Genomic DNA, 14,870 nt, shown 5'->3' with positions numbered 1-14,870 from the left:
AAGATAACTTGCTGACAAGTGCTATTATTAGGAATGCGCAATTTTAAATTTATTTATACCTACAAATATTTCTAAAAAGCAAAAGAAAAATATATCTATGAGAATAATCAGATGTAATAACTTTAATAATTAAATGCTCATTTTTTTTTTGGTGTATATAACTGACATTTTGATTAAAAATAGTACTGTATTGTTTTTCCCAATGAAATTCACTCCCAGGTGTATACCTGTGTTTAGGTATTTGATTTGTTGACCAATAATCGAGAATTTTCGCGGGACAAAACAAAATGGCGTGTACAGCAGACGAAGAAGCGCATCTCAGGCAAAAGGCAGAACAGGGCCTTAAGAATTCAACCTCTCCTATACAGAAGCTTCGATATGCATGTCTAATGCGCGGGGCAAATGGAATCAAAGGATTGGGCAGGTAAGAACAAGCTTTCATTTTTTTCTTTGTAAGGTTTTACAAGAGTGGACATGATATCACATTGCTATAAATAAATGTACCTGTACGTACTCAGATATTCGGGAGGGGTTGGAGAGAGAGAGAGAGAGCTGGGGGGGGGGGGTGTAGTTGTTTACTGGAGAGAGCTACCCCCCCCCCCCCCCAAAAAAAAAAATAACTACGCATTTAAAATTTTGAGCACCTCTGTATCCTCTCCAAGAATAGATTTTTAAAGAATTCAATTGCTTCGTATTTGCACGCGTAGAAAAATTCCAAATTTTATTATTTATTTGACATATTTTTCAAGCCGGGGTGGGGGTTGGGGTGAATTTAGTGCAAAATCATGAAATTTGATTGCATACTTTGACTTTGTATTGACTGATGGACAATTATTTAGTGCCCGTTTGAGAGTAGGGACATGCATAACTAACTAGATAACCTCAGGACTCGAATTTAATGGTGTTTTCAATAAAAGTCAGTTTATCGCCATTTATTAATTACTTATGAATGAATTGCAATAACTACAGTATCGACTGAAAAAGAAATCTGAACTTGAAAAATTATTAACAAGGGGGGAGGGGAGGGGGTAATACAAGTTGTCAGTGACTTTTCCATCTTTCCAGAAGAAAGTAAAACATTATCATCCATACGATGCTTCATTATTTGTTTGCAGAAGTTTCCGTATCATGGATGATGACGGAAGTAAGACGTTGGACATGCGGGAGTTCCGGGACGGTCTCCGTGACTACGGTCTCCGGGAACTGGACGAGCAGACGATAGCTGACGTGTTCAGAGAGCTGGACAGGGACGGAAGCGGGAAGCTCAACTACGACGAGTTTCTGGTGGCAATTAGAGTATGAACGCAAATAGAAGCATTATAATAATTCTATATTCTTTGAAATTTATTTTTGGATTTTGGAGGGGTGGTGTTATGAAAAGCAAAAAACCATATACATTAGCAATAAATTTTGTTTTGTTTTAAAGGAGTATTATATATATACGAGTTCATGCAGAATTTTGCCGTCCGGCAATTCAGCTTGTCTTATTCCAGATTGTAAAGGCCCGACGAAAGTCACCCCTCTCCTTTCTGTTTAATGTCCGTAAATTCCTTTTCCTTATGACAGGGTCCCATTAACAAAACCCGCGAGGAGTATGTACGGAAAGCTTTCCAGAAGATGGACGCCACTGGAGACGGCCAAATCACGGTGGACGACATCCGGAAGTTGTACGACGCGAGTCAACATCCCAAGTTCCAGAGCGGCGAATGGACGGCCGACCAGTGCTTTCGGCACTTCCTGGACTCCTTCGACACACCCGGTGACCCCGATGGAGTGGTATACAACTTGTCTGATGTCAAAAACCTTAACTTCCAATAAACCAAAATGTGTATTTAGGATTTAAATCATCGAAAAAATTGAAGTTAGTTTCATATTTCCATAGTTTGATAATCAAAACATTTTGAATTTTTAAGGTAACTTGGGATGAATTTTTGAATTACTACACGGGAGTCAGCGCGTCCATCGACGACGATAACTACTTTTGTACCATGATGAAGCGAGCCTGGCGGATGTAGCACGTTGTCATGGCGACATTGACCATATTTATCCATAGATTTACTTAGCAGCGTGAAAGCGACCCGCGGGGATGAAATCTTATACATTTGTAACAATCAATAGATTACCTCTATATATATTCATATATTGCCATTGTTGTTTTCCTATTATATATAGTACGTTGACTCTTTGACCAATGTTATCATTATACATCTATTAATACATTTTTTGTATACTATTAACATTTTGTATTAATGTTGATCTTTGAATTAAAATGCATTTCCTTTAAAACGCAACAGTTAAACTTATTTGTTACGACATGGCGAAAAAAACTCATTGACATTTTATGATCACAAATACGGAATAGAATTCAGTTTTGCTGAACATCAAATGTATTATTTAGACAATACTGTGTTTCTTTCGCTGGCCGAGGAGCGTAAATCACATGCTTATATTTCATATTCCAGCGAGATTGATAACTCCATAAATGTAATGAGATGCAGTTATATTCTATATAGATCCAGCACGACTGGTAATATTTGCAATCCTTGACATTTCGCGAAAATGCCACGTTATCACACCGTTAAATGTGGACTCGGACGTGTCAAACCTGTGTTGGTGTCATTATCCTCTCAACAATATGCAAACCCTCTTAGCTTTGAAGTTCGTGCAAGCCCGCATCTTCGCGTGCCAAGAGTTTCTGATCAGAAATCCTTGTCTAACGAAGATGGTTTGTTCGGGAGAGATTCCAAAGTAGTCTTCTCTCCCGGACTTCTATTTTGACCACAAAGACTATTTTAAAATCGTCAAAAACATGCGTTCATGCCTGAATTTTATTCTCTTCCTGAACAAACGGAACAGTTACCATGACTCTTAGCAATCCATCTCAACTGACCGTGGGAGAAACGCTATATTACGATGAAAGTACTCCACAACTTATTTTTAAAGGTGGACCATATTACCCAATCGGTTGATCATAAAATGAAGTAGAAATTCCACCTCCATTGATTTGCATTATTATTAATTGAATAAACTATAATTCAATAGTTCCAGTAAACTTTGCAGACCTTTATTCCAAATGATGCATCTGCAGTTTACGCAAGAAAAACAGAATACAAAATAGAGAAAAATTTGTGTTTATTTGGTTTAGCACTTGAGTAAAAGATGAAATAAATATGTATACCTAATATTAAAAGCCAACAAATTTAAGTCAACTGATTCCCAAGTGCTCTTGATCATTGTATGAAAAAGAAGTATATGTCATTCATAATGGCAGTTGTCTGCTACAAAGGATGTTCATCCACACACTATTTGTCTGCAGATGTTTATTATTATTATTATCATTTTTTAATATTACGGCCTGGTCTCCAAAATATTATAGCTGGGAAATATACGCATGGCTTCACACTCGAGAGTAACTTCAATATCACAAACCGACAAAAGTACATGCACTAGAGATTTTTATCAATTCTTGCACATTCTTCTCACTCCCCTTTAGATGTTTCATCAAAGTTGCCGACTAATTCTGAAAAGTAAGCAAAAGAGATCAAATGACTTCATACTCACAAAAAATGTAAACCATTCCACTCATTAAATAGTTCACTCTTTATAACAAGATATATAGTATAGGTAAAGATTTTACAGATTGAGGATATGTTTAACTAAGACGTACCCGGGACTCCATCATCATCTTCATCAATGTCTTCTGTGGATTGTTTGTTATCTCCAGAGGCTGAAAGACAACCAACATGTGGGAAAGATTATCAAACATCACTTAGCAAAACAATCTTATATGTTACATTGCGACTTCTGAAAGTGGTATGTTTAGATTATTTAATCAGACAATAGGTGACATTTTGAGACAAAGGCCAATTAACATCCACTTGTCAATTGCTATTTCAGTAACATTTCTTTTCTTGCCATGTAACATGCCTTGTATGTTTTACATGTGTCCAGTAAAATTGGATAATGACTTACCTGCTACCGTGGATGCCAGCTTCTTTAGGCTGCTAAAGCTTTCTGCACCTAGTTGGTTTAAGATTCCAGGCAACATTTCAGCGATCTCTGAAAAAATATATCAATAAAAGCATTAAAGTTTGTGTTTGTTGTTTAAAATTTGTCATATTTTGATAAAGTAAAACTCACAGTGATTTCTTAATTAATTGCAGAAAGTAATATGTTCCACAAAGCTACAAAACATTCTGGAAATTCTATTTTCTGTGATAAAAGCAATCATTCCAAGCAATTTCGATTTATCTGCTGTTACCAAAATGCTCTTTTAAGTTGTAGTCAAAACTTTGTGACCATTAAGGCTTGGTTGTGAATACAATTTGATGCTTGGTCAGGGATAAACATTAACTTTTCAGGGTTTTTTTTCAATTTTTCAAATTGCCAGAAGTGAAATTCTGACTTGCCCGAATGTAAAAATTGGTAGCCTGATATTTACAATACAATAAGAAGAAAAAACTCCACGTTCGTTAATTTTGAGTAACTCACATAACTAATAATGTTCTATTTTGCAAACTCAGATGCTGAATAAATCGTTGATGGACCAGAATTTAATGATATATTTTTTAATTTCTTTCTTTTAATTTCTTTTTTCCACAAAATATTTTTCAGAGAAGTGGGGTAAAACATCTTTGACACCATTTGTGAACACTTTGAACAGTCTGAAACTTGTACAATCTATGGCATATTAAACTTCATTAACTTGTTTAATTTTCGATGGATACTTCTCCTTTAACAAATTATTAACCAAAAAGACTGCATACAAAGCCATTCAAAGTGTGGTCATTGCTACCGACATGTTTCTTGATAAAGATAAGTTATACGATAAATATATTCGATCTAATAAGTTCTGTGCAAATAAGATGAAACTACTTCATGATATACAGATTTCTCAAAAGAATTTAACATAATTATGAGATGAGGGTAAAATTTATTTTAACTGGCAAGTAAGTTTATAGTTTAACTTGCTTGAAATGACATTTTACTTGCCCTGGGCACTCTGACAACGGTTAATGTTGATCCATGTTTGTTTTGAATTATGATACACAATGTAAAAAGCAGCCTACCAAGAGCAGAGTAGAACATCAGACCACTCAAGGTATTTATTTTAAGAATGTGTTCTGCAAAGTATTAAATCTGAATTTGTTTTTTAATTTGATACCACAAATATAGATTTATGTGTATTTAGTTTCTCGTTTAAATCTAAAGAGAGACTATAAACACCATATTCAAAGTGAGAAAATTTCTTGGATTTATCGAGAGAAGTTATAACCCTACAATAAAACAATAATAATTGAGACCCTGTTGCATTGTTGGTAAATATAAAGTTAATTTGTTGCTCTTACGTTTGTTTTCAGCCTGTCCAGTAATTGCAAAAGTATTTGCTGCTAGTGAGGCCTGCACTTTTGGATTGTTAAAGTGGATCACGGTTCCATCTTCTTTTATCATGTTCACCTGCAAAATAGATCAAGACATGATTGCCATCTGATATTTCTTAAAGTAAAAATTCTAAATTTAAAAAAGAGCTAAGCTACATAACATGATAATACTTTCAAATCTTAACTGAAAAAAAAAATCGATCTATTTAATCATTCTAAATACCATCAAAATTTAAGCCGTAATTCTAACCTCTTCAATGCCAGGAATATTGTTCACTGACAATTTTTTGAGGGAACTCTGTAATTTTTTGTCATCTGTTGTAGCTGTTCGGTGGACAACCTTCTTCTTCCTTCTGGCAGTCCCCTAAAACAAATTTTTTTTATAAGATTATATAGGCCAGATCATGTGGTTGTAGGGTAACTTTTTTATGTGCTCAGTTAGATACCAGTAGAAAGAATAATCTTCCTGTGACCAGGCTATGCTCAAGACACAGTAAGAATTCGTCCCGTATACTTGCAATGTAGCAGACTCGAAGCGGATCTGCTTCGTGTCGATTTTAAGTCTGTTAAAAATAATCTGCAGGGGAAAAACACATTTTTATACTTTACAAACCTTTTTGAACATGCAGATATATTTAATTCCACAAAATATCCTTTTAATAAGTCATACTAAGGCATTTGGTTAATATACATGTTTGAATTTGCCTGAAATTGTGCTCAGAATGTCTCGGGTTTTATTGTTTACATGGCGACCGTAAACAGCAAATTTTCAAACGTAATGTTTAAATGGGAGTGATTTTGTTGCAAAAACAGTTAATGTGGTAAAATTAGATCATAAAAGAGCAACATTGTAGATATTTGAGACCAATCATATGAAAATTTAGGAGAGATAGAGTGTGATATAATTTTTTTAATTGCTACGAAGCGAGTATATGGGACGATTTCTATCGTTAAACCTGGGTCCGTAGGACTTCTGTCATTTTAACGATAGAACATTCTATCTAAGATACCAGTAACTCCCTTATTGAGACAAATAAATGTAACATAAATGTTTGCTCACCTTTCCTCCTATACGAACTTGTTCTTGTAACTGCTTTAATTTTTCTGGATTCATCTATAAAAGATATCAATAAGTTACTGTTAATATGATAAATACAATGCAAGTTTTTATATCTTTATGTTTTCCCTACGTTTGGCCTTTGGAGTACAAAATGAATGCCAGAACTACATTCCATTGATAAAGATCTGTGATGAAATGTCATATTTTCATTGACTTATTTTAAGATTTTTTGTCAACAAAAATCGCGCAATGTGAAAGTTAAGGTCAAGGTAATTCACTGAGAAGCATGTGCATGCTACCGAATCACTGAACAAAGACAACGCAATTGTTGACGAAAGAACCGGACTCCTCTATTATTTTCGTTTATGTTGCGACACATTTGTCTCAAGTGAAATCTTTGCTCTTTAAACATATAAGACCATGCCAGTACAATGATTCATAACTCTCTAGTTTGGTCATCACTATGGGTATCAATTATCAAGCATGAAACATGTTGTTTTGATCGTGGCGGGCTAAGAGATTTGTCATTTAATCTGATATTTCTGTACAAAAGTTAACATTGGTAGTATAGACTTCTTATTAAAGCATATAATTGAGTATCAACATAGTTTTTACCTTAAATATTAGAGTAAAACTCTAGGACCCACGAGGTCTCTAATGGCCGCCTTAAAAAGGAAGATGACTCGTTAAAACATGCGCAATAATCTCAAATAAACTTCAGATACATAAAAATATTTTCTTAGTGGACAAAAACTTATCATTTATTGATGGTATATAATTATTATTGATTAAATGTTAGCTTAAGATACTTGCAAGTTGCAAATTAAAGTATTAAAAATGGGCTTAGAGACTATTGGGCACTACGTCATATTTTCACTTTCGTGATCAAGGCGAATAAGGCGGGAAATCCACACGGGTTGATCATTATTGCACGGGACTCGTTTTATAAACAGCAGGATGGACACACCCGGTACCAGTTCATCGTCAGACAAGGAAAGGTGAGGTTCTTCTGAGATTATTGGCGTTGACTTCTTAGAAGAACACCCGTAAAATGATCTCATTTTCCCTTGTTGCATTCTGTGTTATTATTCTTAGGAGTTGATGTTTATTTTGAGCACATCTTCATCTGATTATTTTGTAGATGAAATAATTTTTTTCTTGTATATTTAGAATGGAGGCTGCAGAGACTGCCATTACTATGTTGGCGCAAGGAAAGCGCAACATGGTGTGTGGAGAAATTCCAAATGCAGTAAACCAGTTTCAGGAAGCATGCAAAGTTCTGTGAGTTGTCTTGACTTACACTGTCAGCTGTCCTTAGCTTTTCTTAGTCTTTAAAGAACAAATGATCTGATATTTATTGACATGACAAACTGGTCTCTTGATCTGCCCAAGAAATCTTTAGTTTCAAAATCCAAGGGTACATCACCAACATTACTGAAAATGTAATTGAAATTTAACTTTTAATTGTGAAACTGGTAATTGTAAATGATCTTGGTCAAATATATAGACATTTACCATTGTTATATTTGGTAGTAAATTCTCACTATAAAACTCTATATCGACAAATAGTCAATAATTGTAATATTGGCTCGTCCAAAAAATAATGACCGGTCAATATTCTTTTAATATTGACCGGCTAGGAATAATATCTAGAGAATATTCCCCTTATTTCAATTAATCGCCTCTGATTTGTTGATTGGTAAACGATGACGTAAATAACTCTTCGCGACTCCAAAACAAGGTGACGTCATAATAAGCAATCAGTCAAGGCAAGTAAACCACGAATGCACAATGCGATGGTTTGCTATCATAACGGGTATATGGATTTGCGAATTTTTGTGAAGTAATTCAGGTAAAACATCTTTAGCTTATTTCCTATGGACGGTGGAATATCACCAGTGACCTTTTGATGCCGACGATGTTTTGGAAATGAACTTTGCGCAAAATTGAATTCTATGTTGAGCCGAGAAAATTACGGCGATCTGTTTTCAAATCCTTTCTTGATTTTTTGTTTGTTTCTTCATATAACAAAACAAATGTTGACTGCATTTTCGGACAACAATGATTATATTAGCCCTGTTGGGACGAATATATTGCCCTCCGCTTCGTGTCGGGCAATATTTCGTCCCTCGGGGGCTAATATAATCAATGTTGCCCTCAACCCCAGTCAATATTTGTATAATGTTTAATATTGTGGTTCTTCTATTACCATACATTGCTTCCTTTCATTACTCCATTCCCACTGTTTGGTCTCGGTGAATTCATAACCCAAGGTGACCACTGGTCAACTTTTCTGTCAAATGAGGATGATTTGGTCTCATACTTTTTCAATTTTCAAGGAATTCTAAATAGAATGAACAGGGAATTTTCAATATTTTCAAATAACTGGGCATTTCAAAATTTAATCAAGTATTCATTGCTTTGATACTGTACTCTGTGTTTTAAACTTTTTGAAAAGTTGAAACACTGTGTTTGCATTATAAATGTTAATTTCTCTGCAATTGAATTTGTAATATTTTGTCAACATTTTGAAAAAACAAATTTTTGTGATCAGAGGAAGGTAACTATATGGTGTCAATTAAAAAAGAGAAACAAATGTAAATTGAAAAGTATCTTGAAAATGATTACCAGTTTTTGAAACATAGGGAAAAAGCTAACAAAGAGCTATGGAAGCAAGTATTTAGTTTCAAGTTTATACTCGGTAGTCACAATGTATTGGGACAACAGATATTTGATACGCATGCTTTCAATAAGTCCACATTTTATGTTTTATTTTAAATAACTCCTTGTAAGCAGCTTTTTAGTATAAAAAATATTTGAATTGTAGAGCAAAGGCCTATGGAGAAACGGCCAAAGAATGTGCAGAAGCATATTTCTATTATGGCCAGTCACTATTGGATCTTGCCAGAATGGAAACGGGTGTGCTAGGGAATGCTCTACAGGGAGGTTTGTACTGATAGAACTTATTCAATAAGATTGTAGGAGTGGATAGTTCTTAGTTTTGAAATTCTGCTGTGGTAAATGGTTGCTAGTGAACCTATGTGTGAAGTATGTTTACTAATATCTAGTAAGTGTACTAGTGTGCATTATTGTAGATATGGTTTTTCATTTGGTATGTGGCTTTTAAAGCAGTTTCGTTATGTTCATCTTCTCATTGGGGCATGAAGGGATGTTTATTGCTGTAAAAGATCAAAGGTTTTGAGGTTCATACTACGTTCAAGTAACTTTCAGTGTGTCAATATATAAAAAATGGAGGAAAGGTGTGAAATTAAGAGGGCATTACATTTACTGCATGTTCTTGAATAGGTAAAAAATAATTTGTCCAAAAAGTATCTTCCAATCTTTGTATGCTCTTTTAAATGTCTGTGGAATTTATGGCACTTCCAGTCTTCAGTGATTATATTATAACATTGGTTGGGGAGGGGGAACAAGTAATTTATTAACTTGTCTGCAATGTGGGATTGTGATTGTAGTTCCAGAGGAGGAAGAGACAGAAGAGGATAGTAAGCCCTCTGAACAGTTTGAGCCAGTCGAGTTAAATGGTGTGTGGCTTACTTTCATTATTAAGAAACTAAATGGCTACTTGATGTCAGATTTTTAGTTTATTTTGCATAATGTATGAAATGTTCAAGGGTTTCAAAAGTATCTGTTAAGTTATACAACTTGCTTGTTAGGAGAAGACCGGGAAAAACTTCGAATGGAAGTGTATGATGCTATGTCAGAAAATAAAGAGGGTGCTAAGGAGGAGGGAAAAGAATGTGAGAAAAAGGAGGGGAAAGATAAGATGGAAACGGATGATGAGAAAAGCAAGAAGGAATCTGAAAAAGATGAGAGCAAGAAGGAATCTGAACACGATGAGAGCAAGAAGGAATCTGAACAAGATGAGAGCAAGAAGGAATCTGAACAAGAGAAAAGCAAGATGGAGACTGATCAAGAGAAGGGAAAGTCTGATGATGAACCAGTGAAAAATGGAACAGTGGATGGGGAGAAGAAAGAGGGCAAAGGTTGTTGAATGAGTTGTTGTTCTGGATGTTGCTTTTAGTTGAACACTGATCCAAGTTTGGTGCTTGCTTTGTTTGTTTGGAGTTGTTAATTTTTAGTATGCATGAGGCAGTGGGAAATTTGCTGAATTCATTTGTATTTGCTTGGCAATTGTTTTGTTTTTAACCTGGTTTTAGATTTAACATGCACTTTTCAACTTGTCTTGCACATTCATTTAACTAATATGTATTTTTCCAACATAAGCATTTTAAAATCTTTTTAGTTTTGTTTAGCAAGATAAAAATAAAAAGCATCAATTTAAAGAAATTGGATCCTTGATAAAAACATTTGCTTGTATATTGAAATATATATCACTATTTTCTCTTGGCTTTAAATCCAAAAATCCTATGAAAATACTGCTTTTGAATGAATTTAATTGAAGAAAAAGAAATGACTAATTCCTTTTTCCTACAATTTAGAGGGAGAAGAGGAGGAGGAAGGTGAAGGTGATGAGGAGGGGGAGGATGAAGGCGAGACTGGTGGAGAAGGGGACACAGCTGAGGAGGGGGAGACGGCCGAGGAGGGGGACACCGCAGAGGAGTCCCAGGAGGAGACAGAGGGAGGCGAAAAGAAAGAGGTACTGTTTTACTGTATTGTTTGGATGATGGATTAACACTAAGTTTGAAAGGGGATGGGGGTGGGGCTGATGGTTTATGCTTGTTCTGACTGCTAAGTGCTGTGGTAAATCTTCTATTTGGAAATGGTGGGCCATTACTATTGAAAATATGTAACAATTGTTTTATTGGTATTGTGCTTATGAGAGGCCATATATTCAAAAAAATGTGTATGTATCTCTAATATTGTTTTAATTCAGAACCCCGATGACATTTCCAATCTGCAGTTAGCTTGGGAGATGTTGGAACTTGCTAAAGTTATTTATCTCAAGTAAGTTATAATTACAGAAAATTCCACAGATCTTAGAAATTCACGGTTATGAATGTTCGTATTGTATTCAGTGTGTGATTGGACCTGATTTGATTTTCATAATAGAGAGGAAGACAAGAAATCTAAACTAAAGGCAGCTGAATCCTTCCTTAAATTAGGCGAGATCAGTCTGGAAACAGGTCAGAACTTGGTGTAATAATGATATTGTACATTCCTAAAATAATTACTTGCACAAAAATCAAAAGATTTAAAACTTCCGTATTTACTGAATAAAACTTCATATATTTATGTTGGAAAACACTGAAGCTGTATTGTGAATTTCCTTTGTATGAGAATGAATTATGAATCTCTGGATTGATAATATATCACCTGATATATTGCCAATGTAGATTTTCATTACCATATCACGATAGTTTTGTGTTTTATAGGGTTTTTTTTTTCTTTGTTCTTAGACACATTGCTTTAATGATAGGTCAAACTTCATATACTGTATTGCTTGTTTACATGTATATGAAAGAAACAGTTGTATTTACAGAGTCCATAAAATTTGCTATCCAATGAAATTTTTGTAATATTTTGCTTTCCAGAAAACTATGAACAGGCATTATCAGATTTTCAAGAATGCCTAAAAATACAAGAAGCTGAACTTGAACCAGACGACAGACTTCTTGCCGAAACGTATCCTTTCTCTTGTTATCAACCTGTCTCCATGAAGAGGTCTGAAGTAATGTGTAATGAATAAGGTTTATGTTTAAAAAAATCTTATTGCATTTAGCAACATGTTAAGGTAGCATTCCTTGACCTATTTAGACATTACCAACTTGGGTTAGCCCATGGCTTCAACAAACAGTATGATGAATCCATAGACCAATACAGGAGAGCAATCAAAGTAATGGAAGCCAAGATAGGTAGAAAGCTTTTGTATATTTTGCTACTTTAAAGTTTTACAGAATTGATTGTTCTGTTGATGGATTTCTCGAATGGGATTGATACACAAGTTTTTAATGTTTCTAAATGCAGGCAAATTAAAGAAGACTGTTGAAGATGGTACTCAAGGAAAAGGCAAAGGTAAGGTAGTAGGAATATAAACGAATGCTGGTGTTGCAGACAGTCCATTTGTGGAGTGTGTTATTAATGATTCTATATGATTGTAGAACCACAAGCAGCGGATGATCCCATTAAAGCTGCACAACAGGAAATAAAAGATTTAGAAGAGATTCTTCCTGACATTAGAGGCAAGGTAAAAATACAATGTCAAATATTAACATCGAACAAGTAGTTTCTCTATTTCTTAAGAAAACCAATTGTGATTTAGAAAACTTGACAGGCTTAATTCTACAAGATCCATTTTATTGATTTGGTCAAAACTTTCAGAGCCTAAGAAAAATCACAAACAGCACAAAATAATCATGATATCATACTGTAGCAAGTTTCTATTCTTTAAGATTGAAGATATGGAAGAGGAAAAGAAAAATATTGATGAGCTTAAATCCATTACAAAAGATACCCTGGCTGCTGTAGCAAGTGAACTGAAACCAGCAGAGTCTTCAGAGGTCAGAAAGCTATATTTGTTTATTTAGATGCATTTTATATTTTTTATTAATTTAAAAAGTAATTATCTTCAACTTTTGTTTTAAATTTAGCCCAAGAAGGCAGCTTCAGACATTAGTCATCTTGTTCGAAGAAAGGTTCGTAATTATTTCATTTATCTTATCAATGTTGATGTTAAAAAAAACAAATAACTAAAAAAAAGTCTTGTTCATGATTTCATGGATAAAGTATACACATGGTAACTGCAGCCATCATTATAACATCAGTTTGTCTCCAAATTGATTTCACCTCTTGTAACTAATAAACAGGATAAGTTGACGCATTATATAAATAGTGCCTGTTTGGGAGGTAAGAGTTGAAATTGACACCCTGTGAAAACCATTGTCAACTGAAGTGAAGCTCTTACCCTCCAAAAAGCACTATTAATTTTATTATACTGAATATCTTAATTTTAAAGAAAACTGTACTTCTTTTATATAGGAATGATGTGAAGTCTATTGCAAACCGTACACGCATAATTTACGTGCATGTAACAGTTGTGTTACATGTGTGTTGCTAATGCTGAGGGTGATAGAACAGATTACCAACTGCGTCTAACCAATCAGATTTCAGTATTTAACATGAAAGTATTATAAATCTTATTGTTGCAGAGGAAGCCTGAGGAGGAGAGTGCTGAAGCCGATACAAAGAAGACACGACAGGAAGAGGGATCGGGGGACACCGAAAAGAATGGTACTGCCAATGACAAATCTGAATCGGCAATGGTAAATCAGACCCCAAGTTACCATTACAAATGATTCACATGTTGCATAGTTTTTGTTGGGCACAAATTCTGTTGAAGTTGTATGCATGCAAGTTGTTAACTTTTAAATATTTTCAGTTTTACTGTTGAATCCTAATTAAATGCGAGGAATTAATAACTGCTTAAAATCCAGAGAAGTACCCTTGGTGGATTTTAAAATCTCACCAATATTTTCTGAGAATTGAGAACTATTAGAATTAAGGAGAAAAGTTCCACATTTGCTATTTTATATTCTTGCATTTGACACAAACCAGCGGGATTGTGGAAATAATCCCTCAATTAATTATATGGAATTAACAGTATATAGTTGAAAGGCCATAGAGTTTCTGATAGGAATTCATAGATATTTTTTGACGCAAGTTGATCACTTTAGATTGATGCATCCTAGGTTACTGGCATATGTATAGTAAAACATGCTTATACCGAACCCCTTTGTAATGAATTAACACTTCAAGGGAAGTAATTTTCATTCCCTATGGGTTTTAGATGTATTGTGAAGCTACAAATATAAAGAATTTTAACTAAGCAAAATTGCAATCCCTGGCACTTTGTTATAAGCATTTTTTAATGTATTGAGAATTTTCTCATAGAGATACTGAATTAGAAAAAGGATTTTTTTTGTCAAAGCCAAAAATGAAAACTGAAGAAATGATTTTGAAAGTATTAAACCTTGAAAAGATATCTTTTTATTAAGGATATTGACTGCCATTTGTTAAAAATAGTTGCTGTTGCATGTATTTTGTTGACAAGCATGAAATGTAACTTCTGTTTTTCATTTCATCAATCAAGTAAAATAAGATACATATCATTATATGATTTGGAGCAAAATTATGAAATGAATATTTTAATGCTTTTGATTTTTCTTCAGGAAAGTGATACCAAGAAGAAGGAAAGTATGGATGTGTCCGAACCCCCAACAGCTGTGGCTTCTTAGTCTTCCTCTTCAGTCCATCTTTTTGTTGGTATATGTGGAGGTCATGACCCCTAGATCATCTTGCATGATGATTTGCATCGCTGCAAAATCAAACTGCTAACTTTGTGATATTTATTAACCGTGTACATAACCTCGCATGTTTTGAAAAATAATTGAATCGTGAATTGATTCCATTGTTCCATTTTTCACTTTACATTAAAGCAGTAGTTACAGATA

General features: G+C 34.3%; 3 protein-coding genes across 4 annotated transcripts; 2 read left to right on the top strand and 1 right to left on the bottom strand.

The window, feature by feature from the left end:
• The first annotated feature begins 252 nt into the window (after positions 1-252).
• LOC128166825 (calcyphosin-like protein) lies at positions 253-2,291 on the top strand. Its single transcript, XM_052832230.1, has 4 exons — positions 253-424; positions 1,116-1,296; positions 1,567-1,776; positions 1,914-2,291. The coding sequence occupies exons 1-4, from the start codon at positions 288-290 to the stop codon at positions 2,013-2,015; spliced, it is 630 nt and encodes a 209-aa protein (XP_052688190.1). The 5' UTR covers positions 253-287; the 3' UTR covers positions 2,016-2,291.
• Positions 2,292-3,115: 824 nt separating this feature from the next.
• Positions 3,116-7,157, bottom strand: LOC128166608 (transcription factor BTF3 homolog 4-like). The gene is made up of 7 exons (XM_052831884.1): positions 7,057-7,157; positions 6,442-6,495; positions 5,632-5,745; positions 5,349-5,457; positions 3,973-4,059; positions 3,668-3,727; positions 3,116-3,520 (listed from the first exon to the last, which is right to left on the bottom strand). The coding sequence occupies exons 2-7, from the start codon at positions 6,493-6,495 to the stop codon at positions 3,480-3,482; spliced, it is 465 nt and encodes a 154-aa protein (XP_052687844.1). The 5' UTR covers positions 7,057-7,157; the 3' UTR covers positions 3,116-3,479.
• A 130-nt stretch (positions 7,158-7,287) lies between these two features.
• Positions 7,288-14,870, top strand: LOC128166607 (histone-binding protein N1/N2-like). 2 transcript variants are annotated; one of them, XM_052831882.1, is made up of 16 exons: positions 7,288-7,439; positions 7,612-7,722; positions 9,269-9,387; positions 9,915-9,983; positions 10,116-10,445; positions 10,902-11,059; positions 11,297-11,367; positions 11,473-11,546; positions 11,955-12,045; positions 12,178-12,275; positions 12,388-12,435; positions 12,522-12,607; positions 12,813-12,920; positions 13,011-13,055; positions 13,569-13,650; positions 14,589-14,870. In XM_052831882.1, exons 1-16 carry the CDS (start codon positions 7,399-7,401, stop codon positions 14,594-14,596), a joined length of 1,539 nt encoding a protein of 512 aa, XP_052687842.1. In that variant the 5' UTR covers positions 7,288-7,398; the 3' UTR covers positions 14,597-14,870. The 2 variants fall into 2 exon arrangements, with proteins under 2 accessions (XP_052687842.1, XP_052687841.1); XM_052831881.1 differs by having other exon boundaries at positions 7,289-7,439; positions 13,569-13,682.

Source organism: Crassostrea angulata, chromosome 10 (assembly GCF_025612915.1).
Source record: "Crassostrea angulata isolate pt1a10 chromosome 10, ASM2561291v2, whole genome shotgun sequence".
NCBI classification, from domain to species: domain Eukaryota; kingdom Metazoa; phylum Mollusca; class Bivalvia; order Ostreida; family Ostreidae; genus Magallana; species Magallana angulata.
Note: the sequence above shows the minus strand (reverse complement) of the source record. Positions and strands in the feature narration are given on the sequence as shown.

Bases quoted from the DNA above. Each gene is read 5' to 3' on its own strand.
- LOC128166825 (XM_052832230.1), top strand. From the start codon at position 288: ATGGCGTGTACAGCAGACGAAGAAGCGCATCTCAGGCAAAAGGCAGAA. The intron at 425-1,115 runs GTAAGAACAAGC...ATTTGTTTGCAG, and splicing joins GGAATCAAAGGATTGGGCAG to AAGTTTCCGTATCATGGATG. The intron at 1,777-1,913 runs GTATACAACTTG...TGAATTTTTAAG, and splicing joins CCGGTGACCCCGATGGAGTG to GTAACTTGGGATGAATTTTT.
- LOC128166608 (XM_052831884.1), bottom strand. From the start codon at position 6,495: ATGAATCCAGAAAAATTAAAGCAGTTACAAGAACAAGTTCGTATAGGA. The intron at 5,458-5,631 runs GTTAGAATTACG...TCTATTTTGCAG, and splicing joins ATATTCCTGGCATTGAAGAG to GTGAACATGATAAAAGAAGA. The intron at 3,521-3,667 runs GTACGTCTTAGT...CTTACTTTTCAG, and splicing joins AGATGATGATGGAGTCCCGG to AATTAGTCGGCAACTTTGAT.
- LOC128166607 (XM_052831881.1), top strand. From the start codon at position 7,399: ATGGACACACCCGGTACCAGTTCATCGTCAGACAAGGAAAG. The intron at 9,984-10,115 runs GTGTGTGGCTTA...CTTGCTTGTTAG, and splicing joins TGAGCCAGTCGAGTTAAATG to GAGAAGACCGGGAAAAACTT. The intron at 12,276-12,387 runs GTAGAAAGCTTT...TTCTAAATGCAG, and splicing joins AGTAATGGAAGCCAAGATAG to GCAAATTAAAGAAGACTGTT.